General features: G+C 37.0%; 1 protein-coding gene across 1 annotated transcript; it reads right to left on the bottom strand.

The window, feature by feature from the left end:
• Window positions 1-307: 307 nt before the first annotated feature.
• Window positions 308-21,166, bottom strand: C9 (complement C9). Its single transcript, XM_039347947.1, has 12 exons — window positions 21,051-21,166; window positions 20,126-20,219; window positions 19,278-19,425; window positions 17,627-17,774; window positions 15,372-15,510; window positions 13,783-13,995; window positions 11,393-11,633; window positions 8,224-8,349; window positions 4,733-4,914; window positions 3,439-3,667; window positions 2,715-2,889; window positions 308-429 (listed from the first exon to the last, which is right to left on the bottom strand). The coding sequence occupies exons 1-11, from the start codon at window positions 21,125-21,127 to the stop codon at window positions 2,735-2,737; spliced, it is 1,752 nt and encodes a 583-aa protein (XP_039203881.1). The 5' UTR covers window positions 21,128-21,166; the 3' UTR covers window positions 308-429; window positions 2,715-2,734.
• Window positions 21,167-24,829: the final 3,663 nt, after the last annotated feature.

The following is a 24,829-nucleotide window of genomic DNA, read 5'->3' on the forward strand; positions in this document are numbered from 1 at the left end:
TATTACACCATAAATCCATGGTTTTAGTCTCACCATAATTTCTTTTCTGAAAAAGTCTTCCTGAGGTGACACCCAAACAGATATCTTAGGAGAGAGCCTTATTTTATATTTATTCCAAATTCATAGGATGGCAACACTTAACAAAATTATTCCTAAAGTTGGCATTTATTTTACCCTTGTCATGCCATAGATAGGTATGCCATCCAGTTCTATTAACCTCTTATTTTTAATGATCACCCAGTCTTATAGCCAGACAAAACAATAAGTATCAAAATACAATTTTAATCTAGTAAACCCAAACCTTCTCTTTTTTTTATCATCTTGCAACAAGTTGTTTTTAATTCTTGTTTTTATTCCTTGCCATACAAACTTAGAAAAATCTGTTTGCCATTGTTTAGGTGGAGCATCAATCGTCAATATTGATTATGTCTGGAATAAAAAGAACATCACTGGTAAAATATTCATTTCAATTACAGAGATTCTCCCCAACAAAGATAACTGCAATTTTTAGATCTTTTTAAATATCTTTCAAAACAGGCACAAAATTATTAGAGTTGCAGTTGTCAGTGTCACTCCAAAATGTTTGATTCTTTTTCTCCACCTTAAAAACCTGACTTATTTATCAAGATTTCATAATCCTGAATATTCATTTTCATATTCTTCATATTCTTAATAGGAATTTTTATTTTCTTGTTTTATTTATTTTGAAATCCATTAAGGCTCCAAAGTCACTTTACTTCTTCATCAATACCACTTTTGGGGTCTTTTAAAAATATAACTAAATTGTCAGCAAGCACTCTCATTTTATAAATTTAATTTTTCATTTTCACACCCATTATTTTTTCATCTTGGTTAATATTTCTATCCAAAACTAAAATGAACAACACTGAGGACATGGGGCATGCTTGCTTGTACCTTTTTGATTTTCACACAGCTTGGTTAAATCTCCATTAACAATAATATGTGCTTGCTGTGATGCGTAAAGCCCTTGAATAGCTGATCCATAAGATGCATAAAAAAAATTAACTTAGTCATCATTTAGTACATAAAGTCCCACTATTATTGATTTTATTTCCTTCAGTTCCACCTCTTCTGCAACAAGCCTGCCATGGTAATCTGATATTAATAATTTTGTTTTAAGACTTTAAGTTGTTATATATAAAATGACTCAACTAATATTTTTGCACTGAAATAAATTCTTCACCTAATTTTTTTATTAGTCAAATATTTTTTGTCTTCTATTTTCTCTTCTTATGTCTTCTATGTTACCCAACTAAATAACATGATGTTTACAACCAAGCAAACAATCAAGCTCAAAGAGCACAAGGACTCCACAGGCTTATCTTATCCAGATCTTACCAATTTGTCTGGATATTAATATCAGCAAGAAAATGCTTTTAAGGCTGCTCTTGCATTCTGAGTTTGATTTATCAAGAGTGTAAGTGAGAACTTTCAGCTATGTTGTTCCAAACAAAATAATGTTTTATTGGGGGGGGGTCACACTTAGCCCACCATTCTTTCTGCTTTGAGAAAATGAGCCATGTGTTTTCTCTTTAATCAGACCTTTCTGATTAAATGAATTGTGGTTTGGCCTATTATATAATTAGTTACCTTGAGGATATGCTACTGGTGTTGCTGTTGCTCTTCTTATTACAACAACTAAGAATAATCCTAGGAAATCCATGTCCATAATAATAATATAGCTATAGAGCTAAGAAATTGCTAAATAGGTATTGATAGTACAGAAAGAAAGAAACCAGGCCACTTCCACATCTGCAACAAATATCAATAAAAACACTTTGTCACAACTATAACCAAAATTGTAACTCCTGAAAAGTGAAAAAAAAATGTAGAAGCACATCGACACCTAGCTCTCTTTGAAACAGTAAATGTCACTTTGAAAAGACAAAGGGCACACTGGAGGGGAAAAAAAGGATACAAAGGATGCCTTAATCCAAAGAGAATGGCTAGGTAGAACCTGGTAAAAGGGTAAAGGAGTCCCTCTGGATTTTACTAGCCGTAGTTGTTGCCAACTACAGGGTATAGACCAGGTGTCTTCAAACTTGGCCCTTTTATGACTTGTGTACTTCATTTCCCAGAATTCCTCAGCCAGCATGCCTGGCTGAAGAGTTCTGGGAGTTGAAGTCCACAAGTCATAAAAGGGCCAAGTTTGAAGACACCTGGTATAGACTATAGAGTGGTAGAGGATCCCTTTTTAGAGAATATCCTGCAATTTTCTATACTAATGCCTATTATGAAAGAGCCAGTGTGGTCTAGTACAATGTTTCTCAACCCTTTAAAATGTGTGGGCTTCAACTCCCATGCTGGCTAAGAATTTGTGAGTTGAAGTCAAGTTAAAGTTGCCCAGGTTGAGAAACATTCAGTTTGGGAGTTGAACTAGAACTGAGGAGAGTCCAGTTCAAGTTGACCCTTGATACAGATGTTCCATGTTCTGTGGGTGACTTTGGGCCAGTCAATCTCTCTCAGCCCAATCTAACCCATAAGGTTGCTCTTGGAGGAGGAACATTATGTTTGTTGTCTTGAACTTCCCTCCCTCCCTCCCTTCTCTCTGACTAAACCAGCAAATCCTTCATTAGTTTAATCTCACCATAGGAAGTGCATAAGCTATTTCCAGAACTGTTAAACCCAAAGTGTCCCAAAGTCTTATGTTACAATTGTACCATATTCATTATACATATACAGTAGCTACAAACCTGTTAGTAGTCTTCTGCAATTAACAATAGCCTGGTTCTAAGTTTGCTCCAGGACATGACTTGCCCCTAAATCCAGGGACAGGATTATCACATTTTCTTGTTCGCCGGCGTTGTCCTTGCTGACAGGTGGACCAGCTAGACCAGCAGCTCCAGCTCCCATGAATGGCTGTTTCAGCTGGATCAGGATCAGAAAGCATTTGTCTAACTTCAGAACATTTAGAACTTCAGAAATAATTCCATCTACCTTCAGAATCTCACAGTCGCACAATATATCTTAATTATATTGGCTATTTGGGCTAACTTATTGCATAAATCCGAATCAACAAATAGAGTTTATTTTTCCCATGAAACAATGGTTAAACAGTAAATACTTTAGTCAAGTGCATGAACCTGGTCAAAAACAATAAGAGGACTTAATAAATCTGTGGGAGAAAATACATTCTTATTTACAGAATTCTGTATGGACACTAACATTGTTTTAATTACATTTGAACTCTTCTACAGTATAAACATGTATTCATAGTTGCAATTCTACTCAGTTAAGAATAAATGGTAGTATGGGTGGCTTTGATTTGATTGCCACTTATTGGGTTATGGATTTTATTTAATATAATAGCTTCTTATTTTATTTGCTTACAATTTTAAGTTTTTTATATTTTTAAATAACACAGTAGAGCTAAGAGAGCCATTAAAATATATGGTAAATCACTGAATGACTTCTAACCTGGTATGAAAGTTGAAGCAGGTATTTCACAGGCTTCTCCCTTGTAAAATGGAGTGCAGGCACATTCACACTTTCCTTCTATCAGCATTGCTGTTCCACCATGTAAACAAGGCCGACATTTGCATACGCTGTATTCAGCCACATAATCTTCTGCAGCTCTGTTCAGATTTTCTTTCTTTAATCGGGAGTCTGGGATATTCAGTGGGATAAGTTCGGAAATTGGGGACAACTGCAAAAACATTTAACCACATGTATGTGTGCACTTTTTTCAGTTTCAGTCATTATGCAGTTCTGTGCAGAATACAGCACTGCATCCTGAGAACATCCATGCTCTGCTATGGTTACACCCACCTCTTAAGAATTCTTTGATTCTTAAAGATGCAGACTTTATAATATTTGTTTACTACAGACCTGATGCTGCTGCTGCTGCATATAAAAATAAAGGTTGCTGGGAAAACTAAAGTAGAGGTACAGAGATTTCAAAAGTCTTGCATGAGCCTGCCCGCCTCCAATTAAAAGGGAAAGGAAGGAAGGAAGGAAGGAAGGAAGGAAGGAAGGAAGGAAGGAAGGAAGGAAGGAAGGAAGGAAGGAAGGAAGGAAGGAAGGAAGGAAGGAAGGAAGGAAAGTTCATTAGAAACTCCCAGGATTTTTAATTAGAATGTAAAGTAAAAAAAAAAATTGGAAGAAAGTGTTAGCAAACCATTGCCAGAAAACCTCATGGAAATGTTCACTTCACCACCAGATTCAAACTTCATTTGAAGGCAGTTACAGATTTACAGGTAGTTCTTGACTTATGATCACAACTGAGCCCAAATTTTCTGTTGCTAAATGAGACATTTGTTAAATGAGTTTTGCCCCATTTTTCAACATTTCTTTCCACAGTTATTAAGTGGATCACTGCAGTTATTAAGTTGGTAACACAGTGAGTAAGTGAATCTGGCTTCCCCGTTAACTTTATTTGTCAGAAGGTAACATAACCGCATGAGTCAGGACACTGCAACCATCATAAATATGAGTCAGTTACCTAGTGTCCGAATTTTGATCATGTGACCATGGGATGCTGCCATGGTCATAAGTGTGAAAAACAGTGATAAGTCAATTTTTTCAGTGCAGTTGTAACGGTCACTAAATGAACTGTTGTAATTTGAGGATTACCTGTATTTGACTGGAATCTTTGATTCTGAAAATCTTTTAACTTTTAAATATTTCTTCAAGAAAGAAGAAAACTTTTTCATTTGTAGGTTCACATTTATTCAAAAAACTCTCCAACATTGATAGAAGAAAACCCTCTCACCTCTTGACTGATCACTGTAGGAGCCTGAGGTAGTGTAGCAGCCCATTCAACATACTGTTCTACATCAACGGCCTTGACATTTGAAGAAAGCAATTCATTCAACTTTGTTAAAGTGGCTGTTGTCCCACCTTGAATTAAGGAGACTACATCTTGGATAATTCCACTCTTGTCATCAGTAGAACCTGGAGGAGAAAAGAATAGGAGGTGAAAAAAGAAGAAGAGTAGCTTATCAGAACAACTTCCCTGGATAATGAAGGTATTTATAATGAAGATGATATGATTAAAAGTGAAAATTATTATTTTTCACTATAATTTTGAAGAAAGGAAAATGATGATGTTTACTATGGTTGAAAATGGAGTAACTGTACATTTCTACCAACTATATTTGTCCAGATTGAGGAAGTTTAAACTTGTATATTCCTTGGTAGCAATTGATTTGCCAGGGTCATCTTTCACATGGTATGGTGACCCAGTGACTCAATGAGTAATACAAGGATTCCTGCCTGAATTCCAAGATGCCTAAATGACCTAGCATTGTATTAGAATAGGCATCTTACTTTTATTTATTATTTATTTATTTATTTGACTTATATACTGCTTTAAGTGCAAGCACTCTCTAAGCGGTGTACACCAGTAAGCAATGTATATATATATTTACATTGTCCCCAACAATCTGGGTCCTCATTTTACTTATCCCGGAAGGATGGAAGGCTGAGTCAACCTTGAGCCGGTGAGATTTGAACCGCTGACCTGCTGAACACAGTCAGCTAAAGTGGCCTGCAGTACTGCACTCTAATTGCTGTGCCACCTCAGCTCTTACTTGATCATTCTTCAATTATTTCATGACCTAGAGATATACAGGTCTATGCTTCTAGAAATCCTTTCAGTAGCCTTTATTCTGTCTGCAATCCAACCTTACTATCATTCTAAGGCAGCCCACATCTCATGGAAATGAAACCTACAGTCCTATTGTAGGAGCCTACAAAAACCTCAGATTACATTGTCCCAATCTGGCAATTTGCTGCCAAGTTCTAGTTAATCAGTTGAAGGCCTCTGAGATGGAGATGCCACCCTCACCCTGTTCCTGTCTAGAACTGTGATCAATGACATCTTAGTAATTGGCTCTTGAGGAAGGAATGGACCACGGTCTCCTTTATGGCTGGTTGATCTGTATTTCCCCCCCCCCACACACACATAAGGAATTTACCATTACCAACACTCAACAACATGTAATTTCTGCAACAGAGCAGACATATGCACAATGACATCTAACCTGATTGGATAATCAGATCCAGCTTCATGGTTGCTAATGTTACCTGTACTGCAGCAAGAGAGTGCAGTTCACTTACGTGTAGAACATTGCACACCGTCCATAGATTGTGAAACAACCACTTTTGAAACAATTCTCAATGTGCTAGCTAGGAAGCCATTCTCCCCAGATTAATGCAGAAACAAAGGCAAAATAAGGCTAAGCAACATGCTAAAACTATGAATAAAGCACCCAAATTATGTTCTACACAACTATGTTTGGGACAGCCAGTTTAGTATAGTAAAGGCAGAAGGCTAAAAACTTGTTAGGCACAAAGCTACCTGGGTAACTATGAGCCAGTCACACACTCTCAGCCCAGGGAAGGAGGCAATTATAAACCATGTCTGAAAACACCTTGCCAGGACTAATTCAGGCAGTTGCCCGAACAAAGCAAAACAAAACGAAACATGGGTAGCCAGACCAAATTCTGCCAATATTTAAGTGTTATAATTGATGTTAGATAATGATGTACATCTTATTATTCTTCCTCACCTGAAACTTTAAACCATGGATAAAAAGAGTGAGCATGCTTTATTTAGATAAACAAATCCCACTCCTCTATTTATTGGATTTGTCTTGAGTCAACATTCCTATCTGTTCTGTTGTATTCTAATCTACTTACCACAATGTATGGCAGTACTTAGCTCACCTTGGCTATTCATGAAAAAGCTAAGTGGAGTTGGATATGATTCATATTTGATCAAGAGATCATGTGGAAATGTCAGGGTCATGTGCTAGTTTCGAAAGTTAAAAAAAATTCTGGAAGAAAGCAATAACAAAAAAAAAGATGCCATAGGCAACATGACATGTTCATGTAGTCAACAAGAATTGTGCTCAAGCTCAAAGAAAATCCTAGCTTATTGTGTGCTATATTTTTCTTATCATCTCTGAAACCAAAGTGTTCTGGATGGATTATGAGAATTAAAGTTTTTCAACATCAATGAAATAAAATGCAGTTAAGACATAGCATGGGAAATATAAAGCCCACTGGCCAAATTGGAGGTGGATGGATGCTTTGCATAGGTAAGGATTACAAAACTATAGATAAGAACAGTTTACTTTTCAGGATATAGTTATACTACCGTAAACCTTTAAATGCACAAGTACATATTAAGAATGAAGAATGGAAATAGATTATGTGGAAATAGATTATGTGGAGGAGGAATAAGTCAAATTTGCCTTTGTTGAATAACACACACATGCACACAGAGAGAGGATATGTATGCATGTAAGAGAGAAAAATTCAAGAAGGCAGCTTCAGTTGTGTGACTGAAATCCCACTCGTTTTATGTAAATGGCAGATACTAAAATGTATCCAGGGATGGGATTCAGATATATGAACTGGTTCTCTGTGTGGACGCCAATTCCAGAAATCCATTCTGGGCCTGGGCAATAAAAAATTAGCTACTGGTTCTGCCGAAGTGGTGCGAACCAGCTGAATCCCACCACTGAATGTATCTCTAAATACTGTTCTGTTTCAGAGACTAACACCTAAAAACAAATGTACAATTGCCATTCTTGTTTACATTTTAAATTGAAAACTTCCCTTATCCAGTAGCACATCCATGTGCACCTACCCAATTCAAAATCTAGTTGGGCAGACTTATTCCATAACTCTTGAAGTACAACACACATATAGAAGGTTGTTCTGCATGAGGGTTTCCACAGACTACAAGACTCTTCTGTGATTATACCTCCAAAGAGACTTGACCAATCTGCTGAGACATAGCCAGTCCCACCTTGGCACTTTTCACATGTTTGGGAGGTCCTCCACAAGAGTGCCATTACCTCATTACTTCAAGAGAAATATAACTTATTGTCCCTTTGATACATTCTTCATTCTAGTCAACTTCCATACACTGCATCAATTGAAATCTTCCTGAGCAAAAATTTCTGCCTTCTTTGCTTGCTTTTTGCAAGTCTTTCATGAAAGTCTATGCACACAAATAGATGACATAAATATTACTATATTATAGCATTATTTAGTGATTGGCATGCTAGTGAATTATATTGGCATTAATATATATATTAGTATTATTCATTACTTAATGTGATTATAGAGTACATAATTGACATGTTCCAACAATATATTTTAGTTCCAGTATGAGGGATACAACGTACCAATTAAAATGTAAACTTAGGGATAAAAATGTCAGACAAATGTAGGAGCTAAGGTACTTACCATTTTCCAACTTTTCATTTTTACATTTTTCACGTTTAACCTTTGTATTGGCTTCTATGAACATTATATTGGCACCAATATCTAAATTAAAGCCTAGGCATTCATTTACTTCTTTTGTAGTGACCTCTGAAAATACAGTCAGTAAAAATGATTACAGGTGGGAAGTAATTAGCATATATCCAATGCTTTGCAGTTGTTTTTATATCTTTTAATTAAAACATTGTTAGTTGGAAACTCTTATTTTATACCCATTGAAAGAGGTGGCAAGTGGGAAATGTCGAAGCAAGCAACGGATGCAACCATAGCCAATAGTAGAAATAGAAATGTTTTTACTTTGTGTCCCTTCCTTTTATTTTTTATTTTTGTTATCTCTCTCTCTCTTTCTTCCCTGCCTCATGCAACAGGTAGACAAGTAGCTTGTACTAGAGATCTGAACCAACCTCAGATATAAGGGTTCTCAAATCAGAAGTTCAGATTGACTATCTCTAGTGTGTAATTTGCCCCATCTTTCCCCCCTATCTCAGTGGTCCTCAACCTTTTCTATACCCCGCACCCCTAGAATACTTCTGATATATTCTTGCACCCCTCACAAAAGTAATACCTGGTTATGCATATACACTATAATTTTGAAACTTCTAAACCCAAGTTTTTGCATCCCCTAGAATATCATCTTGCACCTTGAGGGGGTGCGAGCATCGCCGGTTGTAAACCACTGTGCCATCTGATATTGTCCAGATATTTTAGAATACAATTTCCATACAGAATAAGAATTCTAAGAATTATAAAGACAAAGGTTTCCCTTTTTCAGTCATGTCTGACTCTAGGAGGTGCACAGAACGCTGTTACCATCCCACCAAAGTTGTACCTATTTATCTACTCGCATTTGTATGCTTTCGAACTGTTAGGTTGGCAGGAACTGGAGCAAGTAACAGGAACTCAACCTGGCATGTGGTGCTCAGGTCTTGAACCCATCTGCCAGGTTTCCAGCTGACAAGCTCAGCATCTTTAACCACTGAGCCATCACAACTATGTTATGACCATCACATTTCTAAGCCACCATTTTGGGGAAAGGCTGATGTATATGTCTGCCTCAATGTGACACAGATCAAGGACTAAGACATCAGGACATCTATTTTTTTTTTCAAAACAATACATGTAGGGAAATATGCTTAAGAAGCCATGGACCACTTCAGTCTGGCTCATCCCTGGAATTGGGCAGATGTGAATTCATCTGTAAAGGAATTTCCCCTTGAAAAACAGTGAACCATTCCTTATTATCTTATAGAGATGTTCAAAGACTGTGAGTCCTTAGCTCAGAAAATGTCAAGAATTTATTGAATTCAAATAAAATTCCTTGCAAGCTTAGTATCATAGTGGGATAATAAGCACTTTGCCAAGTTAGTGTCCAAACTCAATTGTTCGATAAGGAGATTTGGGTGGGTTATTGATTGGCTGGGTCAAGAGATAATAGAGCCATTCACAGTTTTACAGGAGAGGACTTTCTATTAATCTAGCATACATGAGGAACTTGGGGCACCTCCTAGATTTGCAATTTCTGCTTAAAGAGCACAGCTTAATTTTGTGAGTTGATTGCATCTGTTCTTTCACTGGGAGGCTTGCCTCACTTATTCCATGGTACTAACTGAATGGACTATTGTAATGCATTCTACATGGGGCTGTACATGAAAAGTATCTGGATGCAAAATACAGTGGTATATGAAGTTATGTGTGCCCTTAGAAGGATACACATTACAGCTCTGCTCTGCAAGCTGCCTTTGTTATCAGTTTGCTTCTGGGTCCAATTCAAAGTGCTGTTTTTGATCTTTAAAGCCTGTCATTGCCAGGTTGTTTGAAGGACCACTTCCACTCAATTACATCTGCCTGTCTTGTCAGGTGTAGCACAAGAGGTATGTTGTGGGCCTCATCTGCAAAAGAGTTTCATCTGGCAAGACCTAATAGGTGGACCTTTTAGCATCATTCCTGTGGAACATTATTTCCCCCCCCCCACCAGGTATGATTGGCCCATTCCTTGATATCTTTCTGGAGCTCCTTTAAGATATGGCTGTATCAGAAAGTCTGAAAATTTCAAGTCAATAGTAAGTTGATAAGATAGCTGAATTGTTTTTAATATCAATTCTCTCCACTCTCTTATTAGTAATAGTGTTTCTGATGGGGTTTTTTAATTATAGTTTTTACCATTTAGATTTTATGATTATTTTTATTGTAAGCAACCTAAAAATCACTTGTGTGATGAGCAGCTACATAAATATGATAAACATGTACCACAGATTTAACAAAAGATCCATTTTAGATAGTGCTGAGACCTGGTTCTAATCACCATACCAGTAAGGTGTGAGATTCAGCCTGACTATGCCTTCACAAAATGGTTTGCATGAGGAGTTTGCCAAGTTACAATAAGACTCCCTGGCACTCTCTCTAGCTACTCCCTACCCAGACCCCCAAGGCCTCCCCCATCCTGAGGCATCCTGTACTCCACTTCAATCCCTCAGGGTCTCTTCAGGTCTTGCTCCAATTCTCACCCCACCAGGTCTTACACCCTCCACCCCTTTCACCAATCACTTATCTGCTGTAGATCTCCAGAGCTTTGGAGTGTGGAGTGGGGAAGGAAAGTAGGCTGTTCAATCCCTTGCAACCCTGCAGGCCGCATGTGCTATCCTGGAAGTGGATGCCATTTTAGGAGCTGCCACAATTCAGTGCAGCTGCTCTGAAAATGCCATCACCTTTCTGGATGGAGCCAAGAGTACCAAGTGGTGGAGTGGGCTGCTCTCCTTTCCCAACACAACTCTGGATCCCTGGAGCTCTGGAGTTATAGATGCTGCAGTGTCCCTGCTATTGATCTTAAGGGCAAATACACTCAATTTTTTTCCCCACAGCAGCCATAATTTCAAAAACTGGTCATAAATTGAGGACTACCTATACAGGGAATCCATTGCTTGCCTCTGAAGTCAAGAAAACTAATCAATATAGTTCAATATAAACATAACAGATGCAATTGTAATCCTGAACCAATCCAAATTAAGATTTCTGAAGAACCCAATTTTAAAGAAAACATGTTAATAGTCAGAAATCAGATGCCCTGATTGACAGTTTCCCCATTATTCCAGAGTTTACTCTTGGTTATAAGAGATTATTTTTATTATGTCCTTACTATTTGTTGTCATAGTTTGGTTATCCAACACATATATTAGTTCATATTTTCCGCCAATGATTCCTCTATGTGAATAATGAGTTCCATATGTTTCCAGAAATGTAAAATACTCTCCCTTCTCATAGCTACTGGGCAAAAGCTTTAGATCTTCCAAAAATGTCTCACTCAAGCGCAAATTGCGTTTTCGTAATTGGAAAGTTCCCAGTTGTATATTAGATTTGACATGTAAATATACATAACTCTGTAAGAAGAAAACAATAATATATAAGTTATCTAAGATTGAGTAAAAGATTGTGGTATTATTTCACATTGTCTTCTAATTACTGCAAACTGTTTTATATGGGTAGATCACAGGAGATGCAAGAATCTGTAGATAATTCTTGCCCATAATGGAAGCATATGGTGGGCATGTGCAAACATAGGAGGTGTAACTCTTCCATCTCTTCCATAAAGTCAGATTTAGATAAATTTGAAAAACAGGAAGTCCTCAAGATAATTCAGTTTAATAATCTGTACATTCAGCAAATGATTCTGGACATCCTCTCTTTTCTATACCACTTTGTAGCTGGTTATTTAAGGCTCGTATCTTACATCCGAATCACTAAGAAATTAGGAGTTATAGGCATGTGCAAATTGGAATATGCAAAATTTATGGAAATCACAATCCTGCTTGCTGCTGTATTTCTAACTTTTAAGAATTTCAAATGACCATTCTAATGGTTGTCCCTCACCCATGACAGTGATTGTCTAAGCAGGATGTCCAGTTCTTATGCCCATGACCATTTTTACTGGAGATGCTAGGCCCTGGAAAGAGCAAGTGTTTTTCCAGACAAAACACACAGTTTTACCATGGAGTGGTCCAGGAAACATTACGGAATTATGTACTGCTATCCTTTATTAATAAAGTAATGAACTAAAGAATCATTGAAAAAGCCCACACTACTTCATAAAATAAAGCCTGTAATTAACTAGAATTAACATTCAAGAACTTTGATGCCTAGCATCAGCTATTATTCTGAAAATCCCCAAGTAAAAAGCATTTGAAAATCATGATTACTTCCCAAAGGAGAGAAAGCCACTACTGAGATGGCATATGGTTTTTAATAGCTTTATATAGTTGCTGTTGTGCTGATGTGAGTCAGCAAATAGAAAGAGAAAAAGGGGAGGAGAAGTTCAAGTCTGTTCTTGAAATTCAGGTATTCCATCATGTGGGCTGATGAACTGAACTAGCTGCTAACCAATTCTGATAGATTATTCCCTTGATCTAACCTTGGATATAGGTGCACTAAAGCCCTGCAATGGGAGACATACTGCTGGTCTAACCCAACAACAGAGGTTGAGAAAAAGAGGGGAAGAATGAACAGAAATGTTATAACAGCTCACTGCTCCCTTTGGCATTTGAGTTTTGGTTGCTCTGAAATAATGCATATTTACCTATGATTTTTTTTAAAAAAATATGTTTTATTAATTTTTTAACATAATCACCTTAATATTCGGTAAACAGTGTGTTGTCTGGGTTTACATTTAAGAAACATTCACTAACAGTTGATTTCTATAATCTATAATCCACATAATAACTTTACTTGATTTCTTCTTTTTCCCATAATGTTCTCTTTTTACCAACCTTAAGTTGATATAATATAATTGTTATTTTTAGTGAATGACAATTGAGTATAAAAGTTTTCTAATATTTCTACAGATAATAATCACATCAATATAATATTCCTTTTCTATCTAGTCATTCTGGTTGTCTCATCATAGATCCTGTTTACAGTTCTTGTTTACATTTGTTTTCCCCACAATGTTCAAAACATTCTTACTGGTTAAGATTTTGTCAAAGTTAATTACATTTAAATATTTAAGTCTATTTTTTCTCATGTAAGCCAACCCAATACTTTTACCTTTCTTAAGGAATAAATAAGACTAAAAAAAAAAAAGAATAAGAATAAAAAAAGATAGTATGCTACTTAAAATCCCTATTTCCTATAAGCTAATACATATTTATTTCCAAAAAAATCATTCTTTTTTACCATAATTAAAAATATATTTAATCTTTAAATATTCCATTTAATAAATCTAGTCCTCTATCTTTTAACTCTTATTTAAAACTTTTTAATCCACTGTAATTTTCTTAAAGTCAATCACCTTTAAATATCTAAAACATTTCCTTTATATAAGCCATTCCAACTCTTTTATATTACTCATATCAAGAAATAAAATAAAAAGAAAGAAGGAAAAGAAAGTACTATGTTACTTGAGGGGCTCTTCCCTCTTAAAATCAAATTCATATCCAAAATTTTTCTATTTCTTTAACCATATTCGAACAGGTGTTTATTTTTAAATATTCTTTCTGATAGGCCTCATTGTCTATAATTTTTCTAACAACTTACCTTTCCTTTGGTTTTCTCTAAGAAGTCACTCAGACTTGATGATTTGGCAAAATTTACACCTCCCTCAACACCACCGGATGCAGGGAACGAAGTTGATTTCAGTTGAAGAGACCAGCTCACATCAAGAGATTGTGATTCTGTACTGATTATTTTTGTCATTGTTGTTCCTTGGTCGCTGTAGAATTCACTTGTAAATTTTTTGTCTGCTCTTGTCTTGAAAGGCAGAAAATATACAGTTAAATAGCTGAGTAACAGTTAGGTAATGATGGACAACACTCAGGCTAGGATGACAATCTGTGGTAACTCATGATGTGCTTAGTTCAGACAAGAAATTAGTAAACCAGATTTTGCTTTAGTGCCACTGGTGAACGGTGTGGGATGCTTCCCTCTTTTAAAATCCCTCCTGTTAGTTTCCTGAGTGTAAGCGATCAATCCCAATTTCTGAGGGAATGAAGGGTTCTTCTGTAATAGACCATGAGAAGGGAAAAAGACTATGTTCAGTGGTGGATCTATAACCAATGAACTTTCAGCAGAGATGCCAGGAACTGTTGGGATGGACACATCTTCCACATCCCTGGAATATCTTTTGGATGATCACTTCGAGATCATCTTATGCTGCCATACCAATTTCAAAGTGAGAGGACCTTTGGATTGCTCTGCGTAGCCTGAAATGTATATCTGTGGCCATCAAAATCATCAAAACTTGTGAAGGGTGAAAAGTATGTGGTGAATTGGTCTTTCATATACTACACAGACTGATAAAGGGAGGCTAAGGCCAATGTGGGGTTATTTCTTCTTCAAATTTCTGACTAAACCATAACAAAATCAGGTAGTGTGGGGATCCCTTGTGTCTGCAGGTGAATGACTGAAGAGGGATAAAATTCCACATTTTTGTTAAAGAACTAACCTGCTTGCTTTTATTACTATATACAAATCAAAATACCTATACACAGAACACTAATTGTATCTTTCCATTGTTTTTTATCTCTATGGTGTTAACATATTTATGTTGAATATTAACATAATGAACATTTAACAAAATATTTATAACTCATGCCCTTCAGCCATATAGGTGTTACAGCTGACCATATGCATTGGGACTACAACACTAGGAATTTCCCATCAGCTGTAACGCCTATATGGCTGAAGGGCATGAGTTATAAATATTTTGTTAAATGTTCATTATGTTAATATTCAACATAAATGATGAAACATCTGAATTAGCAAATATGAACAAGGGGACCTTGCTATTGATCTAGTTTCCCCCCCTTCCCAAAACAAAACAAAACTATACAGCATTGTATTTTGTTTTTTCCTGTTTGTTTGCGGCTGCAACATAAGGACCTGATTGATCTTGGCTAATCTCAAAAAGCAAAGCAGGACCAGAACTGAGGACTATCTGAATGGGAGACCAGAAATTCCAGGGGTGTAAACTAGACAAGGCAATTTAAAAAAAATCTAAGGCAATGTAAATGTGGCCAAGAAAATTATATGGGCATACCCTTGACATTTTAGAGGTTGAGGCTGAGCCAAAGTGGATTTTACCTTTTGATGAAAAACAAAACTCTGTTTTACCCAAAGAAGCTTACGTCATAATTGAGGACAGCCACATTCCATGGCTTGCGGTAATAAGTGGCTGTGTTCCCATCACGGACTCTGTCACAGATGCCATTGTAGAACTCATTGTAAAGTGCTTTTTGAGCCGGTTTCATTCCCAGCATATTCACACTTCAAGTAAAGGAAGGAAGAAAAGTTATGTTATTAACAAACAACCATTTCACTGTACTATTAAATATATTTGTATATTATCAGAAATAACAAGCAGGGACCACAAACACAAATCAGTAATATACAAAAAATACTAAAGAATTTTTTTTTCTTCCTAGAATTTTCCTCCAAGTGCAGGGGCTGTTTTTTTCAGAAAAAAAAGTATCGTTCCATTGGTTGCAACAGGAACTGATAAACCAGCTTATCATCTGAGCCTGGCATCATGGACACCAGCCCAAAGTTACTTAGCCAGTTTTCTTGCCTATGGTGGGACTAGAAGTCAGTCTCCTAGTTAACCACTGGACCAGACTGGCTCTCACCCATGCAAAAAATATTTTTGCACCTTAAATATTAAACACTTATTGTCTGGTAGATTTTATTTAGTAATCATTTAACTTGGCTGTCAAGATATCCTACTTTTCAATGACTCTGGATGGCTTACAAATAACACAAAGAAAATTTATAAAAAAATCATAGTTGGCCAATAAAGACCAGTAAAAAGCTAAACTAGTGAGGGCTCCACAATGACTCTTTTCCACAGCCTGGGAAAACAACCAAGTATTTAATGATTTTCTGAGTATCATTATAGTTCAAAAGTCAGAGGGGGATGTCATTCCAGAGGCAAATATCACAACAGGGAATGTATGCTTTCTGGAACTCATAAGATCACACTGTTTCAAGGATCACAATCCACATTATCACATGAATTCATTAAAGGGGTATACTGGGTTAATCTGAAGCTGCTTTCTAAAGCAGACCAAGATAATTTGGAACAGGTTTTCATTTAGTTAGAAAAGAATTTAGTCCAGGGGTCCCCAACTGTGAGCCATGGCTCATTAGTGGGCTATAAGAAGATTGCAACTGGTTCGCAAAAATGACCGGCTAGCATGCACATGTCTTCCTCATCTGCATGAACAGGTGAGCTCCATTTGCCATCCCCTCTCCCCCCACAAGCTGGTCCGCAAAGCTGGAAACTTTGGGGAACTCTGATTTAGTGCACTTTGTATTTAGATTTCTGTTAAGATCTAGGCTTGATCAATTTGTTCTAAGCTGGCATGCAAAGCAGAAGAAATAAAGCTGGCTTTGCTAACATCCATAAGATGCCAAAGTTAGCAGACAGTAAATTCTAATCTCTAATGGGCAGGTCTGTTCTCCCCAACATAGAAGCAGCCAAAAAATAATGAAGAACTTTAGTCTTCATGGTGTCCAAACGTAAGACCAGAAAGCAGAATGGTAGATTCATTAGCAGCAAGGGATTGATAAAAGATCAGTGGCACTACAAACTGGCTGATCTTTATTTTAATGTTCTTTTTTTTTTTAAAAAAAAAGTTCACATCATAGAAATGTCTTGTCCATTAGTGATGCTTAGCAGAAGATAAATAACATGCCAGAGCAAAATCAAGGAACATTTCAAGATGCAAAGCTCCTCAATTGAGAGATGAAGTGTGTACAACGGGTCTTGATTGTATGTTAATGTTCTAGTGAATTTGTTTTTGTTGATTTTGTTGATTTTAACTGTCATTTGGATTTCCTTTGGTTTTATGAATACCACCTGAAGTCATTACCATATCAGTTAGGTAGCCATACAAATGCGCCAAGTAAATGCTGCAAGGACTCATTTGGTGTTCAGGGCCATTATAGGAAATTAAGATGATATTGAAAGCTGGTACTTTGCTTTGCAGGAAGATCATTTTTCATTATTTTGACATTACTGGTATTATAAGCCAGCCTTGAAAATTTCAGGTAGCTTTTTTAAAATCAAATTAGTTTTATAATGTGTGTGTGTGTGTGTGTGTGTGTTAATAAAAAGTCATATAGAACTGGTCTGTAGAAGCTTTGCATTCTTGGAAGTCATTTTGAATCCAGATTTATCAGAGAGCACAACATGCAATTCTGCACTTCGGAAGCTTGACCTGGTGTCTGGTTTTTGTTTCTATGGATTTTGGTTTAATAGTTTCAATGTGATTTAATTTCTGATAGGGAGATGCCCAGAGTTTGTTATAAGATAGGAGCATATATAAATGCAATATATAAAAATAACTAGAAATTCATATTCTTCTAATTTTCTAAAACTCACCCTTGGCCAGCTGTTCTTCCCAATTCTGATACCTCAATGTCACGATCCCGACAGGGTGGGCGTTTGGTTTCATCACAACCATCTTCATCAGAAAAATCACCACAATCATCTTCTGTGTTACACACCAACCTATTCTTTAGACAATATCCTTAGTGTGGAACAAAGAATGAAACATTATAATTATAGATAATTGGATATGCAGAATAGCTTCATAAAATTTCCCAAATTGTGCCTTTTGGATGTACTGGGTTTTCAGCCTAAATAAAACAAACTGCCATTTATATCAGAATGACTGATTGATTTAATTTCCCTTAGGGGAAAAATAATACAATATTTGTTTGAATGATATAATATGCTTTTATATATCACTGCACTGTCGAAAAAAACTTATCAAGGCTTTTTGATTTGCATTTCAGGGCAAATTTAACTTAACCTGTTTTTTCTGAACCTGTATTATAAAATATTAAAAAGGTGTCATAGAATAGTGCAATTAAAATAATACACGTTTGTGATCAAACTGAACAAGATCTTCTTCAGATTTTTTAAATAGGAAATATCATAATACTTCGACATTTAACATTTCTCTGAACAGTGCAATATGATTCTCCCATCAAAATATGGCTTATAAAAATGCATGCATAAAGAAAATGTTCTTGCGAAAATGACATTAGAAAACACAATGTTCATCATCATACTATACTATGGATGTTTGCTTAGAACAGGGGTGTCAAACTCAATTTCATTGAGGGCCGCATTAGCATTGCGGTTGCCCTCGGGGGGGCGGGGGGGTATGGCCAGGGTGGGAGTGGCCTACTGGGTGGGCATGGCTAACTCTACATCGTTCATGTCAAGGATGCCTTTGGGGGCTCAGTCTCTTGGCGCTGTGAGGAGAGCGCCCCACTGCCTGCCAAAACCCCTCCCCCGGAGCCCATCAAGCTGAATATGTGAAGTAGGCCAGGGCCATTTGCTGGCCACTTCCAGGTGATGGTGCATTCCTTCATTCCTCACAAAGGTTGACACCTCCCCAGCATGCATCCAGGTAGTGGGGCCGACGCAGCAGGGGCTGGTTCCTCACTGTTTCCAGATGACCTTGAGCTAAGACTGAATACATTTCAACACAGATGGCCACCACAGAATTTTATATTAGCTCCCTGCCGGCCTGGGCCAGGAGCAAGGCAGCAGGGGCCGTTCCCTCACTGTTTCCAGGATGGCTTCGCGGGCCACATGAAACCACTTCGCGGGCCGCATTCGGCCCGTGGGCCTTGTGTTTCATATGTCTGGCTTGAAAAAAAAATGTGATGGGAGAAAGCTTCTTTAAAAAGCAAACAAAAACACATCAAACTAGTTTGCCATTTTTGCTCTCTGGAAAATGATCCTGGAGGTTCTCTTTGCCAGACAACGATGGCAGTAGAGAAATGATGTTTCCACAGCCATACTGCTCTTCTTGTAGTTTAGAAAGCAAACAAGAACATATCAACCAGTATGCAATTTTTCCCATCTGGAAACATATCCTGGAGGCTGTCCTTGCAAAGGAGCCCACTGTCCTAGAGTTTTAAATCATTGGGATCTGGCTTTAAATCTTCATCTTGTCATCAGACCACTATAGTCAGTGATGGCAGTAGAGAAAAGATGTGAGAGTCTCCATACCTACCATTTTCACATTCAAACTCTTGATTCCCACAATGACCTCTCTCATCTGGACACAGAGTTTTTGTCTCACAGGGCTCTCTATCACTCAGGGCTGCTGTGCATGGCTTTCCTCCAAACTGTCCAAACTTCACAATACTCCTTGAGCGGTACTTTGTGGGAGATGTTAAAAACAAAATTTAAAAAAGGTTCAGAATTGACCAGCTGTGGAGGTAATGAATGGCTGGGGAAAATGAGGCTGCCCCCAAAAGCCCTCCATTTGCCTTTTAATTAATGTTTAATATTAAAGTTTAATCATCCTCGCCTCTTTTTAAATCTTAAATTTGATATATTGTTTTTAGTCTCTCTGTGAGGGAAATGGGCAGTTGCTCAATAAATAAAATAAATATGCAAGGTAAAAGAAATGGAAGCGTGTTGCAGTATTCCAAAATGGAAAGGATGAGGAATTCAGGGTTCACAGCTATTCAGAGAAGAAACTATCACTCCATCACTGGATGATCATCTACAACTCTTTCTCAACCTCAGCAAATTTTAAGATGTGTGGGTTTCCAATTCTAGAAATTGAAGTCCACACATCTTAAAGTTGCTGCTGTTGAGAAAGGAACACTACTACAGCTATTGAAGCCATTGTAGTGTGGACACTTACACTGTGAAAGGATTGAAATAAGTGATCTCTTACCATCCATTCAGATTTAACACTCTATGATTAGTGGATAACCAGTTATTCCAAACAAGAAACCCTTTTCTTTTACTACTTGAAACTAATGATTCACCAAGGAGCCTATACTTCACAAATAAATCTCCTTTATGAAATCCCTTTAATGAAAGCTAAATTATGGAAATGCTACTTACTCTTTCTTTTGAGCATGGACTACATGGCCCCCAAGCACTCCAAGTAGTCAACAAGCAGTCAATGGGCTCTGGAGCATTAGGTACCTGTTTCAGCCTTAAAATAAAATCATTTTAAAGTAATTTGAAATGTTTCTGGTTTAATATATTGTAAGTTCCTATTTGTTATATAATATTTGTAAATTGCAAGGAAACAATATATGAACAATACAACTTTGTTTAATAGAGATGCAAAGCTGACTTTTTATAGCTCTCACAACAAAAGTTTGCATGACAATATTTGCTCTGGACCATGCAATTTCAAGATGCACGCTATTGGAATATGAACCTGAAAACTCTATGACCATAGGAAAAAGAGTTTGAGCCTTGCAACTGATTTGCAGTTTCTATGTGTAAGCTTCTTTGCTTGTTTTAAAACAGAATTCAAGCAAGAAAGATTGTATCTGATATGATATAATACAAAGAAGCTTAAATATATAACTTGATGGGTTTGTAAATTTGCATTTTACAGAATTCTCAGGAATTTTCTCTGTACCACTGACGTAGGAAAAATCATGAAAAATGACCCAAGATCAGAGGGGTGTGTATATGAGTTTTGTGTGGTTGCTAAATAATGATGGTACACCATAGACATTTTAGTACCATGATACTAATAAAATAATCTGACAATTTGATTTTATATTTTTTCGCATGGACATGAATTCTATTATGCTCAATAAGGCTGACATATTGTTCAAAATTAATCAGATTGCTAATATCATTTAGAGTTAATCAAAGCATTTAGAAAATGGTAGGAAGCAGGTATTCTTACTTGCAGGTTTTCTCTTACTTTCTACCTTCCAGAAATTAAAAATGGTATCAAGAACTTTGGAGAAGATTGGCCATGAATGCTACCAAATGTAATTTCTATTCCATAAAATGAACTCACCTTGCTTTCCCTGCAGAAGCAAAACCATTTGCTCCTAAAATGCAGAGAACTCCTATAAGAATCAAAGAAGAAGACATGGTGGCAGCTCTAATAAAAAAAATAAGATGCAGATTCAGGTCTTTTATACTGTTCCTCTTTGTTTAACATTAATAGGGCAATATACAAAGGTGAAGGTCAAATTTCCTGCTGATTTCCAAGAAATGCCCTGGACTTCCTTGTACATTAATGCAATTTGTTAAGTCTCTTTGTGTATGTGTATATTGGATATATATACAAGGAAGCCCAGGGCATAAACCCAAGCTTTTGAACTGAAATCCAATAAGCCATTAGCAATGATACCTCATTATTTCCAAAAAGATGTTTTTTCCAAAAGGCAACTGGACTTTCTTGGTTTTTTTTTTTTTCTTTTGAAAATGTTTAGCTTCTCATCCCAAAAGCTTCTTCAGTTCTAACTTCTAACTTTTTGGATAAGAAGCAAAATGTTTTCAAGAAAAAAAATAAACAAGAAAGTTAATATAGAAAAACCAGGAAAACCAAGAAACCAACATAGTCTTGAACTGCATCAACAGAGGGATAGTCACAAGATCAAGAGAATGCAGTGAGACCTGTGCATATCTGTAAATTGGAGAAACAAAACAATCACTTCACAACATATGGCACAACATAGCAGAATAATATAGGACAGACATGTCAAACTCACGACGTCATGTGACGTTGCACAACATATCGGAGCTTTTTCTTTATTGCTGGCAATGGGGTGGGCATGGTTTCCCGATGACATGTCTGGCCCGTGGGCTGGCAGTTTGACACCCCTGATATAGGAGAATAAACTCATCAGGTATATATAATATCCATTCACATTTGAAAGACAAATTCCCCTCTTATGAAGAGAGAAAAAAAATCTACATTCTGGACAGAGAGAACTGCTGGTTTGAAAGAGGGGTCAAAGAAACCATGTTTGTTAAAATTGAACAGCCCTCTCTCAACAGAAGGGGAGGGATGCAACACCATTTATCTCCTTTACAACACGATCTTTTCAAAAGTTCCAAAAAGGTTCCACACCCATTTACACTATCAGGTGAACCTGAGGACACAGATAAACCTCCAAGTAGCATCAGTGACTCTCAGAGAGAGTGCTAACAATCAGATAACTTCAAGGAATATAAATCTCTTTATTCTACATCATTCAGTGAGAACTGAAGAAGCTGAAGGATGAAATGTCTTCAAGGAAAAAGAAAGAAAGTCCAGTCTTTTTAAAAACCACCTCTGAGACAACTATGACCTGGTTGACTGAGAATCTCCATAGACAAGATCAAGAGAAGTGACAATATTGCTCCATACCACACTAATGAGGCCACATTTGGAATACTGCATCCAATTCTGGTCACCACAATACAAAAAAGAACATGAGGTCCTAGAAGAATGCAGAAAAAAGCAACAAATATGATAAGGAGCCTGAAAGCTAAAGTCTATGAAGAATGGCTAAAGAAATTAAGTATGTTCAATTTAACAAAGAAAAGACCGATGGGAAATATGATAGTAGTATTCCTTTTGCACCCTGACTTTCCCCCACAAAAATCCCTTCAGGAACCAGACAATTTCTTAGTACATGAAGTGTTAAAGAAAATACCATTCTGCAAATCCCAACAGCAAGACAACAACAAACAGCAATTAATTGTAGATAAGGCTTACTTGAGTGAGGCAAATTTCAAAATCTAGCAGTTCAAAGTCAAGGTGAAGTTCAAATTCAAGGAAGAGACAAGGTTGTGGTTAGCCAACAAGCCAGGGTTACAAATAATTAGATTCTAAGTACCAAGACAGGCAAGCCAGATGCTGGAGTTGTTTCTAGCAGGATATCATTCTTCCCATGGGAAGTTAAATACTCTCTCTGCTAAACAGGCACAGCTATAGTCAAGCCTTGCTGGTTGCTGGTGGATTCAGCAGCTTGGTGCTTGTTCATGGGTTACACACTTCAGTGAGATGCAGAATCTCAGGAAGAATTGCTGGAGGGACCAACCAAGTGTCTGGAACAACCTAAGTTGCAACTGAATCAGACCCCAAGGAAAGCTGGATCTTTGAGCACCTGTTAATATGGTCAGAATCAAAGAAGGAGGTGAATGGAAGACCATGTTCCAAACCAGGTTTGCCCATTTTGAATACTGCATGATGCTTTTTAGCCTATGCAACACAACTGTGGCCTTTCAAGGATTTTCAGAAGCTGTTTGCTGCCATTACCTCCTTTCTAGGGCTGAGAAAAAGTGTCTGGTCCCAGGTCACCCAGCTGGCTAAGTGTCCAACACTGGACTACAACTCATAGTCTCCTGGTTTCTGGCCTGTTGCCTTAACCACTACACCAAACTGGTTCTCTACTATTCTTTATACTCATATAATAAAACTATATATTAGTAGGCCAAGAAAAAAATCATTACTTCAACCAGTTTAAGTATTGTTTAATTTATTTTATCATTCATTCATTAGTGATTTGGGGGGGCTGGTTTTTTGACTCTTGGTGATTGGTTATAGCTTCATAAATAGTTAATTCATTTCTAAAGTTTCACTTGTTTCTATTGGTCACTTGGAACAAAGGATTAGCATATGTTTTCAGCAGATTCTGGTATTTTTAAGCAAAAATGCACTATATTAAACAATGGGTTTGCTCACAGTTCTTGGGCAAACCCATTGTTTACTATAGTGTGTTTTTGCTGGAAACCAGAAGTAAACATTAGCTGCCAAGATCCCCAAATGTGGTTACATGATGAAGGCTGCAGCTGTTGGAACTTTGGAAACATGTTGTAAGTAGCTTTTTTTTGTGGGAGGGGTGTGTTTGTGTGTCTATTATAAATTGAGGACTAGCTGCAATAAATCATATTAAAAGAAAATAAAACATGTTTGTTCTAATTTAAACACAGACACACATGTTTGACATATATACTTATAGTTATCCCATTTTTTAATCTCAATCTTCTGCTCAAAGAAGCATGGATGCTGATTACCTGTATGTAATTTCAGATAGTGCTTTATCATCTGAATCATTATCAAAGGTACAGATTCCTTCTTTGGAATCATATGGTAAGAAACAGTAAAGCTGGATGTCACCAGCATATTGATACACTTCATTTTAACTACTGAATGACTTCTCCCAGCAATCTAGGCTGGACAAGATAGAAATCTGTAGAACAAAATAATAATAATAATAATAATAATAATAATAATAGTAGTAGTAGTAGTAGTAGTAGTAGTAGTAGTAGTAGTAGTAGTAGTAATAGAGTTGGAAGGGACCTTGGAGGTCATCTAGTTCAACCCCCTGCTCAGGCAGGAAACCCTATACCATTTTGGATAAATGGCTGTCCAGTTTCTTCTTAAAAATTTCCAGTGTTGGAGCATTCACTGCTTCTGGAGTCAGGTTGTTCCACTGGTTAATTGTTCTAACTGTCAGGAAGTTTCTCTTTAGTTCTAGGTTGCTTCTCTCCTTGATTAGTTTCCATCCACTGCTTCTTGTCCTGCTTTCAGGCACTTTAGAAAATAGCTTGACTCCATCTTCTCTGTGGCAGCCCCTGAGATATTGGAACACTGCTATCATGTCCCCCCTCATCCTTCTCTTCATTAAACTAGACATACCCAATTCCATCAACCTTTCCTTATATATTTTAACCTCCAGTCCCCTAATTATCTTTGTTGCTCTTCTCTGTACTCTTTCTAGAGTCTCAACATCTTTTTTACATCGTGGTGACCAAAACTGGATGCAGTATTTCAAGTGTGGCCTTACCAAGGCATTGTAG

This window comes from Crotalus tigris, unplaced genomic scaffold (assembly GCF_016545835.1).
Source record: "Crotalus tigris isolate CLP2741 ecotype Arizona unplaced genomic scaffold, ASM1654583v1 scf7180000018103.2265978, whole genome shotgun sequence".
NCBI lineage: Eukaryota > Metazoa > Chordata > Lepidosauria > Squamata > Viperidae > Crotalus > Crotalus tigris.